This window comes from Salvia splendens, chromosome 7, assembly GCF_004379255.2.
Source record: "Salvia splendens isolate huo1 chromosome 7, SspV2, whole genome shotgun sequence".
NCBI classification, from domain to species: domain Eukaryota; kingdom Viridiplantae; phylum Streptophyta; class Magnoliopsida; order Lamiales; family Lamiaceae; genus Salvia; species Salvia splendens.
Window position 1 is genome coordinate 8864167 of NC_056038.1, and position 23203 is coordinate 8887369.

The 23203-nt window shown below is 37.6% G+C and overlaps 2 protein-coding genes across 4 annotated transcripts; one reads left to right on the plus strand and one right to left on the minus strand.

Moving 5' to 3' along the window:
* Positions 1-92: 92 nt before the first annotated feature.
* On the plus strand, positions 93-5339 carry LOC121742623 (inner membrane protein PPF-1, chloroplastic-like). Its single transcript, XM_042135821.1, has 11 exons — positions 93-460; positions 1549-1659; positions 1887-1961; positions 2096-2156; positions 2740-2813; positions 2906-3010; positions 3262-3369; positions 3458-3561; positions 3931-4080; positions 4161-4287; positions 5151-5339. Exons 1-11 carry the CDS (start codon positions 158-160, stop codon positions 5250-5252), a joined length of 1320 nt encoding a protein of 439 aa, XP_041991755.1. The 5' UTR covers positions 93-157; the 3' UTR covers positions 5253-5339.
* A 5445-nt stretch (positions 5340-10784) lies between these two features.
* LOC121810871 lies at positions 10785-13381 on the minus strand. Of its 3 annotated transcripts, none has more exons than XM_042211596.1 (2): positions 11218-13381; positions 10785-11073 (listed from the first exon to the last, which is right to left on the minus strand). In XM_042211596.1, exon 1 carries the CDS (start codon positions 12723-12725, stop codon positions 11220-11222), a length of 1506 nt encoding a protein of 501 aa, XP_042067530.1. In that variant the 5' UTR covers positions 12726-13381; the 3' UTR covers positions 10785-11073; positions 11218-11219. The 3 variants fall into 3 exon arrangements, with proteins under 3 accessions (XP_042067530.1, XP_042067529.1, XP_042067528.1); XM_042211595.1 differs by having other exon boundaries at positions 10785-11114; XM_042211594.1 differs by having other exon boundaries at positions 10785-11101; positions 11218-13380.
* Positions 13382-23203: the final 9822 nt, after the last annotated feature.

Consider the following 23203-nt stretch of genomic DNA (forward strand, 5'->3'; position numbering starts at 1 on the left):
AGTTGAATATCCATGGGTGTCGAAAATGGGGTGAAAAGACCAAAACGCCCTCGGCGTAGGAAATTAGAGCTAACATTAACGGATAACACTCGAAACATACATTCATGAACTCAGCTATCCACAAAAATTAGTTTCCTTTTTCCTCTTCCAATTCCCCATGGCGAGGATCCTGATTTCTTCCCCGTCTTTCTTCGGAACTCGGCTTCCCTCGATTTCCCGCCATGGAACCAGGCGCATCAGCACCACAGTGAACTTCAGCCTCCACCAGCTGCCGCCTATCGACCACGCTGTTGACTTCGCTGCGATTGTTCTGAGAGCTGAGAGCTTGCTCTACACAATTGCTGATGCTGCCGTTGCCGTGGACGGCGCCGCTGGCCCGGCCGACTCGGCTACTGCTGCCGTCCAGAAGAACGGAGGATGGTTCGGATTTATCTCAGACGCCATGGAAGTTGTGCTCAAGGTAAATGGTCGTTTACAAGTCGTCTGAGCCGAGTCTGTTAAGTGACTACGCAGAATTCAGATTTGATTTATGTGTAGTTTCCTAGCAATACTTCATGGAGTACAATACTTAAGAGGTCATCTCGATAAAATTTCTTTTGCACGAATTGCTTTCTAATATCAACATAAGCAACTGCTTTCTACTGGAAGCTCAAGTATACTTAAATCTATTTAATGTTATGATAAAAATACAGTAGGAAAAGGTTGAGAAAGAACTGAAGGCTATAATACTGCAGAATAGGTAGTTATAAACCCACCCTGAACATAATTGGGGCCTTTTTGTCGTCTCCTAAGATAAATGAAAATGGTTATTTTAGTACAACTCTATTAGGGTGAAAATCTTGAACAGAAGAGGGAAAATTAATTGAGACCTTTCACTACATTAGTTCAAGCTTCAAGAAGGTCATTCTCTTTTCTAATTCTTTGCACTATTTATATGAAGGGGGCATTTTGGCATTTATTATTAGACTGGGCTGTTTCATGTTGCATGAGGTCATTTCCTGGCTAGAGTTTAACAAGCAATTTCCACATCCACATGATGCCATCTTTAACTTGATATGGACTATGAAGAGGAACTCACATTGATAACCTGGCAGCTTCGGAAGGAATTACGGAATAAATCAATAATTTACTTCATATTTGTACGTTATTGGCAGATACAATAAATTTTATAGTGTGGACACCTAGTTACACTAAAACTTCTTTTCCTTTTCCCGTTGGTGCTATTCTGTTTCCAGTTTTTGTATGCATCCTGAGATCATACTTGTAGGTCTTCATTATTTATTTAGTGACATGAAATATTTTTATGAATAAAGGATGATGAGCTTTAAATAAATCAGTTTTACAGATAAAAATGATTTTAGACATGCATAAAGTGAGTAAATTAGGAATAAGATGTCCTGCAAGGAATTATCCTAAGTTTTGGTAATCATAAACATTGATTATCATTCGAACAAAATCAGTAGGTTTCTGGTAGTTTAAGATTATTATCAAAGATTTGTGATAAATGCGCTAGCATTTTTGACTAACGACTGGCTTTTATCATGGCAGATTCTGAAGGATGGACTTTCAACTGTTCATGTGCCATACGCATATGGATTTGCCATAATATTGCTCACCGTTTTTGTTAAAATCGCCACACTCCCTTTGACCAAGCAACAGGTTATATGTTGCTTCAGCAACTATTTGAAATATGAGACATGTTCTCTATACCACTAATATTTTCCTTGCCTGCTCGTATTTCTTTCTTTATGAAGGCTGAATTGCCTTTTTTTGTGTAATTATCACCTGTTCTCATTTTATCCTCATTCATATTATTTCCTTTTGATAAATGTCTCTTAATAGCTAGATGGTATCTGTGGAGTAATGTGCATTTCTTTCTATGTAAGGTTGAGTCTACACTAGCAATGCAGAATCTTCAGCCAAAGATCAAATCAATCCAACAAAGATATGCTGGAAATCAGGCAAGCATCTTCAACTGTTTTTGTAGTCTAGACTCTTATATTTTGAGTCATTGAGACAAAAAAAATTACTATAGATTCTTGCCACTTGCCACCTTGCCTTGGTGAACTAAAATCTAATGTAGTGAAATTTTCAGGAAAGAATACAACTCGAAACTTCTCGTCTATACAAACAGGCAGGGGTCAATCCTCTAGCAGGTATAGTTTTAATCAGTCAGTTTAATTTTCCTTCTATTCTAATTTTTTTAATTAGCTTGATGCTGCATAATTGGCCGATACACACACCTCTATAGCATTTTGGGTACAAATAGCATCTCTTCTGACCATTCATGGGCATTCTTAATGTCTCCAAGTCAATCAATTTATTTAATTTTATCAATCCAGTAGAAAAATGGCTGTTTTACCCTTAACTGATGTGGTCATTGAGGTTGTTTGGAAGTATAATTTTTGCTGAAGGTGGTTTAGTCCTTTTATTTAATGAACCTAAATTATCTTGTCATTTCTAGTCATGCTGTAAATTTTCGCAATCCTAGATAGATAATGTACTTTGGAGTCACAGAGATCTTTTTTGTACTACTGATGTTCCACCGAGACTCTTGGTAAATGAAGTATTTCGTTTGTGTTGCAAACAAATATTCATATGTTAATTGTTTATTATCCACAACTCTTTACCATTCTAACTTTTCACTAAGTGTTGACCAAAAACTGCTCCATTTTAGTCGTGAATTTCATTATTGCTTTTATGATTGTTGTTTTTCCCTTGTCAAATGATTATCACCAGGATGTTTCCCAACCTTGGCTACAATACCAGTCTGGATAGGTTTATATCAAGCTCTTTCAAATGTGGCAAATGAGGTAACAAGAAACTGGTTGATAGGATGGCATATTTAGCATCGCTTGGTCTGTTAACTGTTCTCTTATTCCTCTTGCACTTTAATGCTAAACAGGGATTGCTGACTGAAGGGTTCTTTTGGATTCCCTCTTTGGGAGGGCCCACAACAATAGCTGCTCGACAAAGCGGAGCAGGAATTTCGTGGCTGTTCCCATTTGTGGTAATTGAAATTTAGCAATAAAAGGACTTGGATAAATATTGCACAAGTTAGTGCTATACTTGAATGCATGCATCTCCATCAAACATGATAGCAATACATGTCCTAGCTGAAACCCATATGATAGGATGGAGGTTTAGTTGGTCTCACTGGCATTTTTTATTTTTCCTGAAAATTTTTCTACCAGTGGAATATAAGTTATCATGGTGTATTCAAATAAATGGTTAACATGCATTCTCCATTACATTTTGCAGGATGGACATCCACCACTTGGTTGGCATGACACTGCAGCTTACCTTGTTTTACCTGTTCTTCTTGTTGTGTCACAGTATGTCTCCATGGAAATAATGAAGCCTCCACAAGTATGTTTCCACGTAGTTCTCTCTCTCTCCTATACCTGAATCATTTCTCTTGCGACATTGCACTGATACCTTAATCCTCTTCTGGTAGACAGATGATCCAAATCAAAAGAACACGCTTCTTGTATTAAAGTTTTTGCCCCTCATGATTGGCTACTTTTCATTGTCAGTTCCATCTGGCTTGTCAATATACTGGTAATTTTCATTATCTTATAGTTATATTTCATGTGCATACTAAGATCTATCCTTAACTTATAAGCATCCGAGGGAATAAAAAGTTAACACATCCACAGAATTCTATCAATTTTGTATGCTTGATAAATTGTAGAATGAGTGACGAAATTGGCAATACACAATACTTTAGGTTACCATAAAGTATTCTGTAATATTTATCAGCAATACTTTTGGTTCGTCAAAAACTGCTGACGAAACTGCAGTTGTGGTTTTATCAGACAGCCATAAACCTTAGTAATTCATATGAATACTGCTTGAATGGCATTTTATGTGACATTCTATGTTACTGTTAAACTTAAAGCTAACCACTTAAGATGCTTTATCATTTAGGTTCACGAATAATGTGCTTAGCACAGCACAGCAAGTTTGGCTACGGAAATTGGGAGGTGCAAAGCCTGTTGTTGCTGAAAATGCCAGTGGGATAATCAGTGCAGGACGTGCAAAACGGTCAGGTGCTCAGCCAGAACGAACGGGCGAAAGGTGGGTTTGTGATTCAATTATTTTTATTGCTATCCTTTTCAATGCCCTTCAGACCATAACTAGAATTATTCCTGAAACAGATTTAAGCAGCTTAAAGAGGAAGAGAAGAAACAAAAACCTAGTGCTCTGCCCGCAGATACTGTCCAGGCTTCAGACCCAGCTGATTCTGAGTCTGAAGATGACTCAAACAATGATACTGAACCAAAGGTACATTTTAGCTCATTATTCACATGAGATAAACTGCCAAGGCCCTTCTTGGTATGATGGAATGGAATGTGATACCTACTTCCATTCTATTCATTTTTAATACAATGGAATGAAGGAGGGAACGGAATGAAAATGCAAAGGAACTGCAAAAAAATTGTCATTTCATTCGTATCTTCATTCCATTCCATCACCTTAAGAAGGGCCTAAATTTCTTTTGAGTTGTCTTGTAGTGTCAAAATGTGTTCCATAACTTTACTTTTCACTTGGAAAGGAAATCTGTGCTCTGCTTTTATGTTACCCAAACAACTAAAAGTTGCTCTGGAGGGGGATTTATCCTAACACTCTTTGTTCCCCCTTCTAGCATCTTTTTGGTCAGAGAGTGTTAGTTCTTCGATTTTCATCATCATTCCATGCTTGCCAGTTTCAGTAGTTAGGGATGACTTTCTTGAATATGCACCTGATATATTCCGTGTCTAATATAGTAATTTTTTATTTGAAGAGAATGATAAAGAACTTTTTTTAAAAATGCACCACGCGTGTGATAATAACTTCATAGTTCTTGTTTGGAATGTCCATCAATAACTTTCCATTTCTTAATGTAGATATTCACTTCAAATTATCATTTTTACACATTGAAGTAAAACCTTTAGTTTTCAAACATCACTCTTTCAGCCCAAGTTGTATACATTTATATTTCCTTGTAATAGGAAAAATGTGTTTATATTTTAGCAAAGCTATTAGGTTTTACAGTAGGGGTTAATATATACCATTAGAGATAACATCATGTTATGACTTATCCATCTATCCATGCTATCTTTTGTAAGATGAATTAAGTTAAGAGTACCTCTTGGTTTCTATATCAGGATAAGGAAGTTCTTGAAGAGGCATATACATCTAGTAATGCAAAAACAGTTCCTTCAGGGCCTAAGAGAAGTAAGCGATCAAAACGGAAGCGCGCGGTATGACTCCTAGAAATTTTGTAGTTACAATGAACGTTGTATATTTGTTGAAATATCAAATTAATATATAGTGGCCATTTTCTTTCCTGCAAATAGTTTAAGGTTCATGATATAATCAACATCAGATTTTGTTAGGTTGAGATTGGTTATACCTTGCAATTTGAACTGGTCATTCAGCCTGTCAAGTGTAGAAGTGTAAATCAGAAGTTGGGGGTTACAGAATCATGAATAGTATTTCATTTCCTTATCTGACTAGAAGAGAACCGTGACATTGTTTTTCCTAGGAAGATTACACTTCTGACAATCTGGCCTAAGATACTGTAGCGATTAGATTTTTACAACTTCTCTGACGCAAGATCATAATGTTAAGAGCCAGAGTTCTACAGTGTTATCCTTCGTCCCCTCTCAGGCACCGCTGGGATTTTTTGCTTGCTATTCTTATTCTTTAAACGCATATAAGCTTATAGAATAATCTTAAATGTTCTATAAGGTGATGGGAATTATAGGATTATTTTGGAGCTTAATAAAAAATAGATTCTGCAACTAAACTTTGTGGAATTTGAATATAACTAGAACGACGAAACTTATGAATACGATAATTTTTGGTAACTTAACATAATATGATTAAGACTATATATTGCGTACCACATTTCCAATAAACCTTTTGATATTCTGTTTTATTTTGGAAGTTATAAGGTTCCCTGTATATCGGCACTACTTATAAGCTCTCAGCATCCTATAAAGTAAAATACAGTAAACCTCAGGAACTCTTGAATCTTACAAGATTTCTGGAATTTATAAAGTGATACTGATGTGGTGTTGTTTTAAAATTGAAACGAGGGTTAACGTACAAAGTCTAAGGGGTTTATTTTTATAATCTATCTAAAAAATAAATCGCAAGTGGGTTATTCCATATTTTGGGGGGTGGGGGGTATTTTTGATTTTGAATCCAACATTTGAACATCTTGATAGCTTCTGAAGGAACACTCTACACTCGGAGAAACAACATTTTGGTTGTTGACAGATGCACCAGCTATGTCAAATGGAAAGTGACTATAGTACCTCTATTCTTCAAACCAACTACACAGAAAATTCGAAAACCAACCATGTAAATTTCTATGCAGTTCTATTAAATTAGACAAATATTAGTGGACTGAATCTCAGCTCAAGTTTTTGTAGTTAAACTTGAACTTGACTCGCCTCAGATTTTTATGTCCATGAGCTCATTTGTTAGTTGACTCATTTTCAAGCTCAATGAGCCTAGCTTCAATTTTTTAGCATAAAATTGAGTTTGAGCTTGATTGTTTCAAGTGTAATCCACTTATCAGTGATACAAAGCTTGAAGCAACAAACAAGTTGAGCTTGAACAGGATCGTAAGTTGTAACGATAAACATATAAGCTCGCGTGCTTTTGAGCCAAAAACTGCAAGCCCTTCCTTGGTAACTCATTAAACTTTTGAGCTTGCTTCACGAGACTAACTATGTTAATCGATGAACTCCATTCTGAGAGTTCCTGCCTTGTTAGCAGCATTAATATCTTGGCAACTCTAGGTGATTGGTAAGACCAAATAATAAGTGTCCCACCAACTCTAGGTGATTGAGTGAAGTTTCTAATCATAGCTATGATTGGCTTTATATAGTAGTTGGCCACAAACTGAAATAAGCTGAACTGAATCATCTGAGAACTTGAATCATATTACAAAGTACTATGATCATAAGATCGAAAAAATTATTGGTAACCCCCCAATAGCTAAAAGGAAATACTTGGCCTACATACAAGAGTTGTGCATTTCTTCAGGCCTTTGATGGTGGGCGGTTATTTCCAACTGGGCTGGGTCCGGATGGTGTCTTTCGGACATATGCCTCCTTTCTGTTTGTCTGTTGACAGAAATGAGCATACTTTCATCGCTGTTAACATATCAAACAGGTATCGGAGTTGAGGAAAATGATTCTTCTAATGTGCTTACCTTGTCTTCCTGACTGTTACCCCCTGTGTCAAATGCAGCAGCTGCGATCTTGGAATTCCCTACAGCAGATATATGATAGGTAGTAGGTCTTGTTAGAACTGGAATCGCTGATTTGCGTTGGATGGTGTGAAATTCAAGCTTACCTTTTGTTGTTTCTTGAAATGTGGCGGAATTAGCATAGTGCTGTTGAAATGCAAGCAGTAGGATAGATAGAAGGAGAAAAGGAAATAAAGTGTGTAGTGTTTTCATCTTAAGGTTGCAGTGCGGGAAATGAAGGAGGTGTAGAAACTATGAAGTGAGATATATAAGCAAAGCAGAGAGAATAATGAGAATTGTTGGTGGGAGAAATCTGTGGTTTTTGTTTGTTCTCATTGTGAGTTGACTTCTTCACCCTCATCATAATCTTGAGTTGAAGTCAATCAAGGCCATCATTGAATCAAGTGGTTTTGCATGGAGTGGAGGTGGAGGATATGTTTATTTTCTAGACATCTATATGTAATGCTCAAATTTATAAAGGAAACAGGTTGGTTGGAGTTTGAATTTTCAGCAACTTATATTTGTACTGGTCCGGGTACTGGTCTATGATTGTGATTGTGATTATGATTAAGGGACAGGCAATTCACCAGATGCCAATTTCTTTTTAACATATTTGTGGAATCAACTAACTCTCTTTCTGGAATAAGAGAGTCTATCCCTATATTCCCTACTACCTCAGTTGTCGATGCCACTTTTGTAAATAATTCACGCCATTTGTTGTTGGTATGCGCAGTAAAAAAAACAGTTAATTTCACTGACAAATTATGTACTCTCTCCGTCCCATGGTAGTTCGGCCATTTCTTTTGGGCACGAGATTTAAGAAATTGATGCGTTGAAGGTTAAAGTAGAGAGGATAAAGCAAGAGAAAGAACAAAGTAAAAGAGATGAAGAAAGAGTAAAGTATGAGAAATGATAAAATTTTTGCCAAAAAAAAAATTGACTCAATTATCTTGAGAGAACTCAAAAATGAATATGAGTCAATAATCTTGGAGTAATTAGTAGCAGGCGTGCCGACATTGAATTTATTCAAATGAACTTTACTTGCTAGACATAGTCATAGGTGTTTCAATTGTTAAGAGTGATCTAAAAAAAGAGTGATGCTAAATGGTCATATTATGACCGGCCATAAAGAGTTAATTTAGTCCATTTACATATATAAAAAAATTAGAATTACTTATATAACCTTATATGCGTGTAAATGAACTTGTGAGTTGGTACTTATCTTTGAATTTCATTATGTAAAACACATTAATATCACGAATTACTGTATACGTTGAGCAACAATCAAGAAATGACAGTAGTAATAAGTTGAGCAAAAATTACGAAAGAGCAGCAGTAACATGTTGAGCAACAAATAATGAAAAGGATGTAAAAGTAAAATCAAGTAGTATTAAACCAAAAATTTGAAAAAAAATCAGTTTTTTTTGTTATTTAATTAATTTATGGCGGGCCATAATATGACAACCTAGCTTTATTAAAAACAAAACCTTAACAAACACCAGACCGCTCAGATATGATTATAAAAATTTAGACTATTCGCCTAGTCTCAAATTAAAATGCGTTCAATTTTCGATACTGTGGAAACCAAAAAATTGTGTTAGAACTTATAAAGGGCAATTACTCCTATTAATTTGGACTATTTGCCTAGTCCCTAATTCAAATGTGTTCATAAAAGCCCTTCTAGTCTTACTCCCTCCATCCACGAAAAATAGAGCACATTTGTCATTTTTGGTTGTCTACGAAAAATAGAGCACATTTAAATTAAAGTTTTCAACAACTTATCTCTTACCTTTTTTTCCTTCTCTCTTACTAAGAATATAAACCTCACGTTCCACTAACACTACTTTTCTCTTACTTTTTTCTTCCTCTTAGTACTACTAATATGAACTCCACATTCCACTAATACTACTTCTCTCTTACTTTACCAGTTAAACATTAAAGTCTGTGTCATTCACAATGTGTCCTATTTTTCGTGGACGGAGGGAGTTTAAGTTATTGGATTACAAACACATCCCATCCCATGTCGGCTCTGCAATCCAACAATATGGTCCTATCCTAATAAATCCAGTCCCCTGTTTGAAGCTATAGAAAATAATTAGCCCGTGATTATTAGTTCAAACTCGTATCGACCCAATATTTTAATGTTCAACAGGTTTATTCATCCCACCGTAAATAGTGGGATGTCGAAACGGGTATCCGCACCCAAAAACCGAGTATCAACACCATATTTAGGAGGAAAAATACATACGGTGATACCCAACGTGGGCACCTACACCTTACCTTTTTTTTAATTATCTCTTTTGCTTTAATAGATTGATCCGATCACTCAAGAAATCGTCGAGATTCAACAAATTGAAGCAGGATTTGGACAACTTAATGACAAATTATACAAATTTTATTTTATTTTTTGATCTATTAAGCTCAAAACTAATTTAATCTAATTGATATTCTCTCTATCCCACAAGAGTACATAGTTTTTTTTAATCTGTTCCACAAGAGTATGCACTTTCTAACTCTGGAAACCCTTTTCTCTCTATCGAGATAATATTCATTCTCCACTAATAATACTTTAATGATCTTTTCTTTTTATCTCTCTTATTTTATTAATTGAGCATTAAAATTCATAATCAACTTCTATACTCTCGTGGAAAAAAGAGAATTTATATCCTCTGACAAGTTGACACCACTGAAAAGACAGTACCCACCGACTTGGTATCACAAATATCAAAAGTGGCTGTCTTTACAATAACTATTTCATCATATCATCCTATTTGTACTCGTTTCGTAGTTTCTTGTAATGTTTTTGCACAACTTTGTTTCTGTAAGTTGGAATTTCATCGACCAAAAATATTACAAAGGTCGTTTCTGTACATGGTCAACAACAGTTTAAAATTTCTGTTGATATTGTTAAAGTTTATGACAATTTAGGGTCTACACACAAAGTTTAAGATCAAATTTGATTCAAATTAATATACATTTAATTTCATTTTTAGCTCCTTTTGACTAATGTTGATGCTTTCACTTATTAATTAGCTTGGTTGCTCCTGATGTAAAACCAATCATATATAAAAATAATGGATAATCTGTTTTCTTTTTCTCTATTGATTTTTTTTATAATGACCCATCTAAATAATAATGAGATCATGAAGGCTGCTAATCTAAATCTTATTAATATAGAAGAGAATAAAGAATACATTTAGCCAGAAAAATATAGTAGGAGTAACAATTTTTCTTACAAGTTCAAAAAATAACACTAGTTCAGCCGTATTAAGTATTAATAACAGGTAAAAGTGTTTTAAATAACAAGGAACTCTAATGTACTCCACTTGATAAGCAAAGGATACAAGACCATCTTATATTAATACCACAGTCAATATCATCAATCATTTCCAAGTATAATGAACTTGAAAGCACAAGATTCAAATTTCATACACAGCCTCAATAACGAATAAGGATTTATAAAAATAAGGTGAAATTTTATTATATACTATTATACATAAAATCCATACACAAAATATCGTATTTCAAATTTGAATTAGAATAGTTAAAATAAAATTTAAATTGAACTAGTCAAATAACATGAGTAGTTTAGGATACTGTATAAAAAATAATTACAAAAGGATCCCAGAAGGTAAAATTGTTAAAACCATCCCAAATGACCATAAATACAAGAAAAACAAAGGAAAAAAGAAACCCAAAACGCATCGAAAACGAACCGGATTAGTGAGGTGGACTCACCCTATACGTGATCAGTTTTTCAGGATTCGTCGGGTGGCGTATCTGATACGCACTCCACGCGAATCACACCATGCGCGTATCCAATGCTGCAATATGGTATTTTTAAGAGAACCCCTACATTGTAGAGCTAAGTTGAAAAATCAATATAAATATGCATATTACTTCTTCCACTGCTTATTAAAACCTACTCAATCAGTATGCTAACGAGTTGGTGTCATCTACTAATATACCTTCAAGACAACACAAATTCATTAGGCGGGCGAAGGCAGACGAGAACCTCATGTTCCTCTGGTCCCACGCGATGTTTAGGCACTTTGATCTCAAGAACTGTTCCACTATTGTCAAAGTACGCTTCAAGCTTAGCATCATCAGGGATCCGTGTAGGCAGAGGGATCTCTCGTCTGAACTCTCCCGGTGGACAGTGCTCCGGGGCGGGGTCGGTGAGTTTGAATGTCCGGTCGTTCCTCTGGATGAAAGGCATACACGCTGTGCTGACTGACGAGATCTTCACCACACCGTGTGTGAGATTGTTCCACCAGTGCACTTTCACCCTTTCAGGATCAGTGAAAGGCAGAGTAACGAGAATCAGATATCCTTCCTCGTCCTCATAAATAGTCTTGGCTGCTGTAACAGGGCCATATACGTTTCTCACCACCCCGGTAAACTCATTCAACCATGGAGGCTCCACGGGATGAAACTCTACATCTTGATGTCGATCCCCATTGAGATCATTAGGCAAGCAGCAGTCTTCATCATGCCCATTTGTGAAGATTTCTTTCCTTTTCTTGTTGCAAGAAGATGAGAGATCAATCCCGTTCCCATTTACATGGTTAGACGGCTGAGTTGATAAGTTCAAGCCCGACCCATTAAGCAGCTTCTTCGCAGGGTGTGATTGTGCAGTGTTCTTCAGTTGCGAAAACGGTCTTTCAAGCTCAAAATCCGTATTTGGAAGGGTCCTCCACGAACTAAACTCTTTTGCCTCAGGCGGGATGCAAAAGTTTAGATCTCTACCAGTTAGCTCCACCCACTTCTTCTGTTCCTCATCATCGAGGCCCATGAGATTGGGCGATGGAACCAGCTCTATCCCGTGCAAACATTGGGGATTCGAGAGCCCCCTGTAGTGCTTCCGCTGCATTTTGTGAGACCGCACAAAACCCTTATCAGCACAAAATGGGAATGGGCACTGGCCCTGGCGCGAGTGGCCATTCATGTAGCTTCTTAACTGCATCTTACCTAGTGCATTTTCGGGCCTCTCCTTAAAAACCCACATATACATATTCTCCATATCATGTTGCACCAGGAATACATCCAGTTCAAGATCAGATTTATCAAAACCAGAAACACCATTGTTGTCCCAAACCACATTGCACTTGGACTTCTCTTTCAAAACAGGCTTGAAATAGAACCTAAAGAAGAACCAAGCACCCCACACACTATCCAATCTCTTGCCGGCACACTTTCTCCCAATCTTAGGCAAATCAATCAGCTTATCCGATTCATTAACTTGGTGTCCCAACCCCACCTCAAGCATATCAAATGTGTCATGGTTCCACGACTGAGGAGGAGGGCTTGGCTCCACAGACAATGGTAGATTAATATCCGGTGGCCCGGAAAGAATAACCTGCCTATTCATGTCGCGTTCCGACTCATCGTGACAGGTAGCTATTGAATCCATAGACAAGAATGTTGAAGGGGGATAATTCTCAATGCTTAAGCTAGTCAAGAAATCTTCCCCCATTTCCTACCCTTACCCTCCCTCCTACACTCAACAAATTAAGGTTTTATATCCAGACACTCAATAATTTCAATTTACACCCACCAAAATCAAGTCAAGAGGGTAAAGACCGCACCTTTATACAAAAGCTCCACTGTCAGGAAGCTCTATACAATCAATAAATCAAAAGCACAAAAAAACCGCACCTTTTTGGAGAAGTTCCACAGCAAGGAACCCCTACATAATCACCGTAACACTAATTTTTACAAAGATCACATCAAATTCCAAAAAGGTACTGACGGATTTGATCAATTGGATCGAATCTGTGACTCCCAGATGAGCATAAAGAATAGGGCTAAACATACGGGGTAGGGAAAATGATGGGCTATCCGACAAGGGAAACGAATTCCAAGAGAAAAAAGGGCTAGAACATAAAAAAGCCAAAAATTACCTTCAGCTTGTAATTCCAAAGAAATAATTTTGAAGATCTGAGATTCTGAGTTCGACAATGTCCACCCAGAATTTAACGAACATTATCAGTAATCGAAAGCTCAATCAACTACTCACACACTTTTTTTTAATCTCACCATATAAATCGAAGTACATAATCTTTAAATGGTCAATATTATTCTGATGTATTCCCTCGCGATCCCGTTATGAGACAATTTTTAGCATTGAAAAAATCAGAAATAAATAGTAGGAGAGATAATGAAGTAAAAGAGAAATAGAGGGTGGCAAAAAAAAAAAGAGAAATAGAGGGTTGCTTTTTGCAATTTACATCATTTATAGTGGGATGACCTAAAAATAATACTTCTTCCGTTCCTTGTTAATAGATGTACTCCCTCCGTCTCATGCTACTCGCACTTTTCATTTTAGGCCGTAAATTTGGGATTGATTTTTTTGTGTAATTAAAAAAGAATTTTAGGTGTAATGAGACATCACTTAATAAAAGAGCTCTTAACTTAAACTAACATATTAATTAAATGCATTAATTCTAACTTAAATTATAAATAATGTAAGGACTTTGTGACGAGCCGAAAAGCAAACGTGCGAGTAGCACGTGACGGAGGGAGTATTTCTTTTTGGCACGATGTTTAAGAATAGTGTGTTAAATGGATGGTGAAAAAGTAAGAGAGAATAAAGTATGAGAGATGAAGAGATAATAAAGTAAAAGGAGAATTACTTTTTTGTCAAAAATAGAAATGACTCAATTAACTTGGAACTTCCCGAAATAAAAAAATGACTCTATTAACATGGAACGGAGAGAGTAGATCTCACTTATAAAGAGTAACTATTTTAAAAATAATTATATATTAAGATAGTGGTCTATTTATTAAACAAAATAAAGTATCTTGATTAAATAAAGTATTTGAATGGTACTCATAACAATTGTTGAATAGTTACAAACAAACAACAGAATTAATAGTACGTAATTCCTCCGTCCCTAGGTAGTAAATGCATTTCTTTTCGACATGAGATTTAAGAAAAATATTTTTAAATGAGTTAAGTAAAATGAGAATAAAGTAGAAAGAAAAAAAAATAGAGAGAGTAAAGTAAGAGAGAGTAAAATAATTTTTACCAAAAAAAAATGACTCAGCTACAGTGGGACAACCCAAAAATGAATACGACTCGGCTACAGAGGGAGGGAGGGAATACTATTTACCAATACACTCATGCATTTATCTAAAATAATATGTCTAAGGTTTAGAAATATACTTCAAAAGATGTAATTAATTGTATATTTTTACTGTGAATATTTGAGACGAGAGAAATTGGAGAAAGATGATAAACACAATAGTTTAGACTCTGAAATTACTTAAACTGTGACTTAAGGAGGTAATTAAATGGTTAAAATATATGAAAACAAACACTGCACCAAATTTGTGTTGGTTTATGGATTACAAGAGATAACAGAACCGGGCGTAATACAACCCAAAAGAAAGGAAAATGAGGAACTGAACTTAAAAATTACAACGTAGAATCGAAACTACTAAACCAGTATGATTAGCCGAGTCGAGGAGGCCTCTTCCCGCAAGACGCGATACGCCCCAGTAGTGCTCTTCGGTTTGGCGTGTCGTCCCCAAAGGTAAAACGGCTACGTCTCTATTGATGCAGCACCGCAATCAGTAGAGCTCCGACGAACGGGATGGAGGAGAGGGCAGAGCTTCGACAGAAGGACAATGCAGAAAGAGGGAGATAGCTTATGCAGAGAATGCTTGTATGTGTGTCATAATGCAGTGGTATGGCTAGCCTATTTATAGGCCAAGCCACCATGCAGGGTCAACCAGCCATTGAAGGCTCATCATGGTAATTCGTAACCGACGTCGGTTACAGGCGTGTGGCTGGAGTGTGCCACCCGTGTGTGGAGCGTGTGGATTTCTAACGTGGCAGCCGTGACTGTGCCTCGCTTGACGACGTGTCAAGCCACTTGGATTGCTGACTCGGCGGTGGTCCAAAAATAATAGTTTGGGTCAAGCCCCAAGCCCAAAGACCACCCAAAGACCAATTGCCAAGATCCAAGTCCAAGATCAAGATCAAGATCGGGATCGGGCCCGAGGCCCGCGGCCGCGAGCGCGAGCACGTGCACGGGCAAGGGGCTCGGGCTTGGGCTCGGGCGGGCGGCGGCGGCGGCGCGCGTGTGCGCGCGTGTGGGCTCTTTCACCCATCTTGGTCCACTATAATTATTAAGTAACATAAAGTCACTTAATTTATACACATTAAAAGATGTGTTAATCCTCCAATGTGGGATAATTAACACTAGTTAATTATTCCCTAAGCTCCAACTCCAAGCTTTAATTAAAAGCTAATTATGCCCAACTTTAATCCACTATTTCTCACTCACCGGAAATCGGATTTGAGAAAGTGAATATAATACATTTATCTACGTAAAATGTAAATCGACGCTATGTCATTTAATTTCACAAAATTAAATGTCTCGTCACATTTATTATTTGGTCAAAATCCATTGACCGGCATATTTAATCCATGATTTTTACAATCCCCCACATGAGTGGAAATAGCCAAATGCATATGCATGCAGACACAAGCTCAACCCTCGAGAGGTATATAAACATAAGGATAGGTAGTTGTTGACTTTGAACCCTCCATAGTCGACACCATCGGATACACAGGCGGCTTAGTAGCGCGATGCTTTGAACTAATCCCCCACGGCGTGCACCGAGACAATGGTGTTAACGCTTAAACACCTCAACCTCATCCGTTCTCACGTTTTGTGTCCATTGCGGTCTTGGACACCACTTTGGATTCATAAGTGTGTTTTATGAAGCGACCACACTTCACACTTACATAGGTGATTCTTAGTCAAGTACCTTGCCATACTTGGTCTCTTTGAGAGCTCCATCTCTTTGAGATCCTTAAGAACCATTAAAAGTCATAGACTTAGCCTTTACCACTAGGCAAGTTCTCTAACACTCTATTGCTCTCTAGGGAATAGATATAGTTGAGTGTTTCTCATGAACTCTCATAGCTTAGTTGTCCCCTTGAACCAAGTTCTTGGGATCTCCAGTCATCATGGTTGGGTTACCGCTATGATAATTCTTTAGTTTGTGGATTTCAAACCCATTCCCTCTAGCAACTTATTCATTTGATCACGGTTTAACCCTTTGGTTAGCGGATCCGCTAGATTATCTATTGACTTCACATAGTCAATTGTAATCACGCCAGTTGTGATCAAATGTCTCATGATGTTATGTCGTCGACGTATATGTCGAGACTTACCGTTATAGAAACCATTGTTTGCCCTTCCAATAGCCGCTTGGCTATCGCAGTGGATTAGCACTGGTGGCACTGGCTTAGACCAACATGGAATATCTTCAAGGAAGTTCTTAAGCCACTCGGCTTCCTCACCCGCCTTATCTAAGGCAATGAACTCCGATTCCATTGTTGATCGGGCTATACATGTCTGTTTTGTGGATTTCTACGATACAACACCTCCCCCAATAGTAAAGACGTATCCACTTGTTGAAAGTGAGTCTCTATTATCGGATATCCAATTGGCATCACAGTACCCTTCAAGTACCGGGGATATCTCGAGAAGTGTAGCCCAAGATTTTGAGTATATTTTAAATATCTCAAAACCCTCACAAGAGCTCTCCAATGCTCTTTGCTTGGATTGCTCGTGTAACGACTCAACTTGTTCACGGCACAAGCAATGTCAGGTCGAGTGCAATTAGTCAAGTACATAATGCACCCGATGACCCGTGCATACTCTTCTTGTGCAACGGGCTCGCCTTTGTTCTTGCTCAAGTGAACGTCGAGTTTAATTGGAGTCTTAACCGGCGCGCCATCATAGGCTTTGAATTTATTCAATATCTTCTCAACATAATGTGATTGTGTTAAGATGATTCCATCATTCGTTCTTAGAATCTTCATTCCAAGAATTACATCGGCTAGACCCATGTCTTTCATGTCAAAGTTTCTCTTTAACATGGCCTTTGTATCGTTAATTGCTTGAGTGTTGCTACCCAAGATTAACATATCATCAACGTAGAGACACACTATAACATGACCGTTATTAGTGCTCTTGATGTAGACACATTTGTCGCACTCGTTGATTTTAAACCCATTTGATAACATCACATTATCAAACTTCAAGTGCCATTGCAATGGCGCTTGTTTCAATCCATATAGGGACTTTACGAGCTTGCATACCTTTTTCTCTTGTCCAGGTACTACAAACCCTTCGGGTTGTTCCATATAGATTTCGTCTTCTAATTCACCATTCAGAAACGCGGTCTTTACATCCATTTGATGAATCTCAAGATTGTGCAATGCAGCAATAGCGAGAAGCACCCGGATAGATGTAATCCTTGTTACAGGTGAATAGGTATCGAAGAAATCATGTCCTTCCTTTTGTTTAAAACCCTTTACTACTAATCGGGCTTTATACTTATCAACTGTTCCATCGGCCTTAAACTTTCTTTTAAGAACCCATTTGCATCCTAAAGGTTTAGCACATTCGGGCAAATCAACCAACACCCATGTGTGGTTTAGCAAAATTGAATCAATTTCACTTTGAACAGCTTCTCTCCAATGCAGCCCGTCTGGGCCAGCAAAGGCTACTTTTGTCGATGTTTGTTCTTCATCCAACATGAAAGCAATGTAGTCAGGACCAAAAGTTTTTGGTGTTTTGACTCTATTACCACGTCTTAGTACTGTATCTTTTGGATCGGGCCTTGCATGCTTGCGCGATTCAGGTTCCGCATCCGCTGATTTAGAACTAGTGGCTTCTTCTTCCACTTGTTTAGAACTAGTGGCTTCTTCAATTCTTGTCTCAGAATTGGTTGAGACTTTTTCCTTGTCTTTGCAAGGAAATGTATTTTCGAGAAATACAGCATTCCTCGACTCAATTGTTGTTCCTACTGTGATAGTCGATATTTCATACTTGTGAACAACAAATCGATATGCACTACTGTTAAGTGCATATCCAATGAAGATGCAATCAACCGTCTTAGGTCCGATTGTAACTTCTTTGGGCGGAGGAACCATCACCTTTGCCAAACACCCCCACACTTTAAGGTATTTGTAGGATGGCTTCCTTCCCTTCCACAACTCATAAGGAGTGACATCTTTTCCTTTGAGAGGGATCTTATTCAAGATATAGTTGGCTGTCAAAACAGCTTCCCCCCACATGTTATGTGGTAATCCTGAAGTTAGAAGCAGTGCATTCATCATCTCTTTTAGAGTTCGATTTTTGCGTTCTGCAACACCATTAGATTGTGGTGAATATGGTGCAGTCGTTTGATGGATTATACCACTTTCGTTGCATAATTCCTCAAACGAGGCTACATATTCGCCTCCTCTATCGCTTCGAATCGTTTTGATTTTACAACCAAGTTGATTCTCAACTTCGTTCTTATAATTTTTGAACGCTTCTATTGCTTCATCTTTACTTCTTAAAAGATAAATGTAGCAATACCTTGTGCAATCATCTATGAAAGTGATAAAGTACTTTTTACCACCTCTAGTTTGCACCATCTTTAAATCACATACGTCCGTGTGAATTAATTCAAGGGGTTTTGTGCTTCGTTCAACCGAGTGAAACGGCAACTTAGTCATTTTTGCTTCAAGACAAATTTCACATTTATCTTGGATATCCAATTCATTAGCCTTTAGTAAATCTAAATTTACTAATCTTTTAATGGCTTTAGAATTTACATGTCCCAATCTACAATGCCATAAATTTGAACACTCAGTCAAGTAAGAGGAAGTAGATGCTTTATTTTTATTAGCCAAAGGCTTTGCAACACTGCGAGTTGCCACACTAAGCTTGAAAAGCCCATCGGTTACGTAACCTTTTCTGAGGGATTTTCCAAACTTATACAAAGTAAACCTATCAGACTCAAATACAAGTTTAAACCCCTTATTAACTAGTATTGATCCTAACACTAGGTTCTTGCGGATGTCCGGGACATGCAGCACATCCTTCAAAGTGATCGTGACGCCAGACGTCATCATGAGAATCACGTTACCAACGCTGAGGACTTCGGACGATGCTTGATTCCCCATGTTGATCTTCCTCCCTTCAGCAGCAGTGTAGGAGACAAACTTGCTCTTATCTGAGCAGACATGAGTAGTAGCGCCGGTATCGATGTACCAGCCACCCTTGTTATCCACAAGGTTAACCTCTTCGGTGACCACAGCAATGAGGTCGTTTTCATCCCAGTCCTTGAACTCCTTCTCAACGACGTGGGCAGCCGGCTTCTTCTTCTTGCTGCGGCAGTCTTTAGCAAAGTGGCCTTGTTTGCCACATTTGTAGCAGTCGCCTTCAAACTTCTCTGAAGGCTGCTTTCCCTTCCCTTTGTCGTTTGGACGGTTTGGGCGAGGGCGTTTGTTGGAGGGACCGCCCCGCTCCAACAGGTTGGCTTTGGCTTCATTTGGGGTGAAGCCCTTAGCCTTTTGATCACTTTTGCGCACGTCGGCCTCAATGCGCAACTTCACGATCAAGTCTTCAAGGGTCATCTGTTTTCGCTTGTGCTTGAGATAACTCTTGAAGTCCTTCCAACTTGGAGGGAGCTTGTCAATGATCGTGCACCTTAGGAACTTATCGGGCAAGGTCATCCCTTCAGCCACTAAAGAGTGGAAGATCATTTGGAGCTCTTGGACTTGCTCCATGAAGGGTCGAGAGTCGACCATTTTGTAGTCCATAAACTTGGATGCTACGACCTGTTCAGTCCCTGCAGCATTATCTATGCTATATTTCTTTTCTAGGCTTTCCCACATTTGTTTAGATGTGGTTACATTGGAGTATACATTGTACAAACTATCATCTAATGCACTTAGAATGAAATTTTTACAAAGATAATCTCCTTTCCTCAAAGCTTCATAGTCTGCCATGACTTCGAGCCTAGTCTCTTGGTCGCTTGGCGCGGGCGGCTCGTTCTCCGTGAGGAAGTTGGCGACGCCCAATGTTGTCAAGTAGAACAACATCTTTTGATACCACCTCTTGAAGTCTGATCCTCCAAACTTGGGTGGTTTCTCGGCAGGTGGCATCATTCTTGGTGCCAAAGGTGCCGCAGTTGGTCCTTGGAAGGAACCAATTCCGTTGCCCCCGAAGGAGCCAACAACTTGGTTGGGCATAGAGCCCCCCATGTTCGTGTTGGGCATAGTGCCCCCCACATTCGTGTTGATCCCGGAAGATCCAACACCAGTATTGAGCCCGAAGGCACCAACACTCGATCCATTAAAGGATCCGAAGGAACCACTAAACGTGGAACCAACCGAACCACCAAAGGTGGAACCAGTGGACGCCCCGAAGGGGTTGTCCCAAACCCAAGGGACAGTGGATGAGGCGGCTGGGAAGCCGGGGGTTGGCATCATCGAGGGAATCGATGAAGTGTTGACCGGTCCAGTGGTCGCCATGGTGGAGGGAATGGCGGCGGTGGTGGTGGCATCAGCGTTGTTGGATTCAGTCGACATCTCCAACAAAGGTTTTAATTGTTTCGAAAGTTTTAGTTCAGTTTAGGAGGTCCAAATCCCTTCAAAGGCAAGCTATCTCGTCTTGCGATTGTTGGTTTCTGGATTACAAGAGATAACAGAACCGGGCGTAATACAACCCAAAAGAAAGGAAAAGGAGGAACTGAACTTAAAAATTACAACGTAGAATCGAAACTACTAAACCAGTATGATTAGCCGAGTCGAGGAGGCCTCTTCCCGCAAGACGCGATACGCCCCGGTAGTGCTCTTCGGTTTGGCGTGTCGTCCCCAAAGGTAAAACGGCTACGTCTCTATTGATGCAGCACCGCAATCAGTAGAGCTCCGACGGGCCAAGCCCCGAGCCCAAAGACCACCCAAAGACCAATTGCCAAGATCCAAGACCAATTGCCAAGATCCAAGTCCAAGTCCAAGTCCAAGATCGGGCCCGGGCCCGAGCACGTGCACGGGCTCGGGCGGGCGGCGGCGGCGGCGAAACGCGTGCGCGCGCGTGTGGGCTCTTTCACCCATCTTGGTCCACTATAATTATTAAGTAACATAAAGTCACTTAATTTATACACATTAAAAGATGTGTTAATCCTCCAATGTGGGATAATTAACACTAGTTAATTATTCCCTAAGCTCCAACTCCAAGCTTTAATTAAAAGCTAATTATGCCCAACTTTAATCCACTATTTCTCACTCACCGGAAATCGGATTTGAGAAAGTGAATATACTACATTTATCTACGTAAAATGTAGATCGACGCTATGTCATTTAATTTCACAAAATTAAATGTCTCGTCAAATTTATTATTTGGTCAAAATCCATTGACCGGGCATATTTAATCCATGATTTTTACAATTTGTAGGAATATAAAAAAAATTAACACATATGCACATTTGACTTAACAATTTACATATTAATCGAATAATATAATCCACTGCAAAAAATTTATCATGTTATATCTAGCTAGTACTCCTACTATTATTAAAATAAAGAGGGAACATCATTTTTGGTCCACGAACTTTACCAAAATATCATTTTAGGTCTGTGAACTTTGAAAATATCATTTTAGGTCCGTGAACTTTGAGTTAGTATCATTTGAGGTACTTTTTACTATTTCCAAGTTTTTTCGGACGAAAATACCCTCAATACCTTAAAGTGTATATATATTTTAATAAATTTATCATATACTCATATTTTTTTATAAATATCTTTACAATATATTTTTGACAAATTTTCTAAATATAATTTAAACTTATATATTATCACTTAATTTTGTGACATGTAAGTAAAATTGCTTCTTCAAATTTTTATATTAATTTTTTTAAAATTTAATAAACAATTTTTCTTTAATAATAAAGAATTGAATAAAGATCTTTTCTTGCATGTTACAAAATTAAATGATATTGAAGGTCAAATTATATTTAGAAAATTTGTTAAAAATATATTGTAAAGATATTTATAAAAAAGATCTTTATTCAATTTTTTATTATTAAAGAAAGTTGTTTATTCAATTTTTAAAAAAAATTAATATAAAAAATTGAAGAAGTAATTTTACTTGCATGTCACAAAATTAAGTGATAATATTTAAGGTCAAATTATATTTAGAAAATTTGTCAAAAATGTATTGTAAAGATATTTATAAAAAAATATGAGTATATGATAAATTTATTAAAAATATATACACTTTAAGGTATTGCGGGTATTTTCGTCCAAAAAAATTTGGAAATAGTAAAAAGTACCTCAAATGATACTAACTCAAAGTTCACAGGACCTAAAATGATATTTTCAAAGTTCAAGGACCTAAAATGATACTTTGACAAAGTTCGTGGACCAAAAATGATTTTCCCTCTAAAATAAATATAATAGCTATATACTTAGAAATAATGAGAAGGTGTAGCGTAGTATCATCTGATAAATGGAATAGTCATTAATCACATGCCTAAGATTTTTTTTATCGGAAGGGGTAGGGGGATAGATCATGATCTGTAATCCTATCACAATATATATATATACATGATTAAATCTGTCACTGAATCTGGTCCAAATCGACGGGAAATATCAACCCATCTTCTTAATTTTGATACTAAAAGTGATTTCGTCGAGCCCATGATGAAGGTGTATTATTACTCAATGGGCTTCGCTTCCGGTTTTCTTGGGTCCAGTGCACTTTCTGAGGTGGCCCAATATTAGGTATGCTCTATTAATTAGCTTCGATACTAGTAATAAGGAGTAATTCATAAACTTCTGATTCTGTTTCTAAAAAGCAATTTGATATTTAAGATTTTAAAATATTATAACGAATCTATGAAAAATAAAAAGAAAGTGCTACTACTATAAATCTTAGTCTTATTATTTTGCCCTTGAATCTAAGGATTTGTTTTATTTTCTAATTAAAGGAAGACTGGAGATTCTTATAAAATTTGATTTTCAATTATAATAAATAAATTTAAGTATTTTATTGTTGAAAATTTGAATTATATTCTTTTGAATTAATTTAATACTGTCTCCGTCTTCCAATAATTGTCCATTTTGACTCTGACACGCATTTTAAGAAATAGTAT

Excerpts from the sequence above, each read along its gene's own strand:
- LOC121742623 (XM_042135821.1), top strand. The coding sequence starts at position 158 with ATGGCGAGGATCCTGATTTCTTCCCCGTCTTTCTTCGGAACTCGGCTT. Across the intron at positions 1,962-2,095 it reads AAAGATATGCTGGAAATCAG|GAAAGAATACAACTCGAAAC; the intron begins GCAAGCATCTTC and ends TGAAATTTTCAG. Across the intron at positions 2,814-2,905 it reads TTTCAAATGTGGCAAATGAG|GGATTGCTGACTGAAGGGTT; the intron begins GTAACAAGAAAC and ends AATGCTAAACAG.
- LOC121810871 (XM_042211596.1), bottom strand. The coding sequence starts at position 12,725 with ATGGGGGAAGATTTCTTGACTAGCTTAAGCATTGAGAATTATCCCCCT.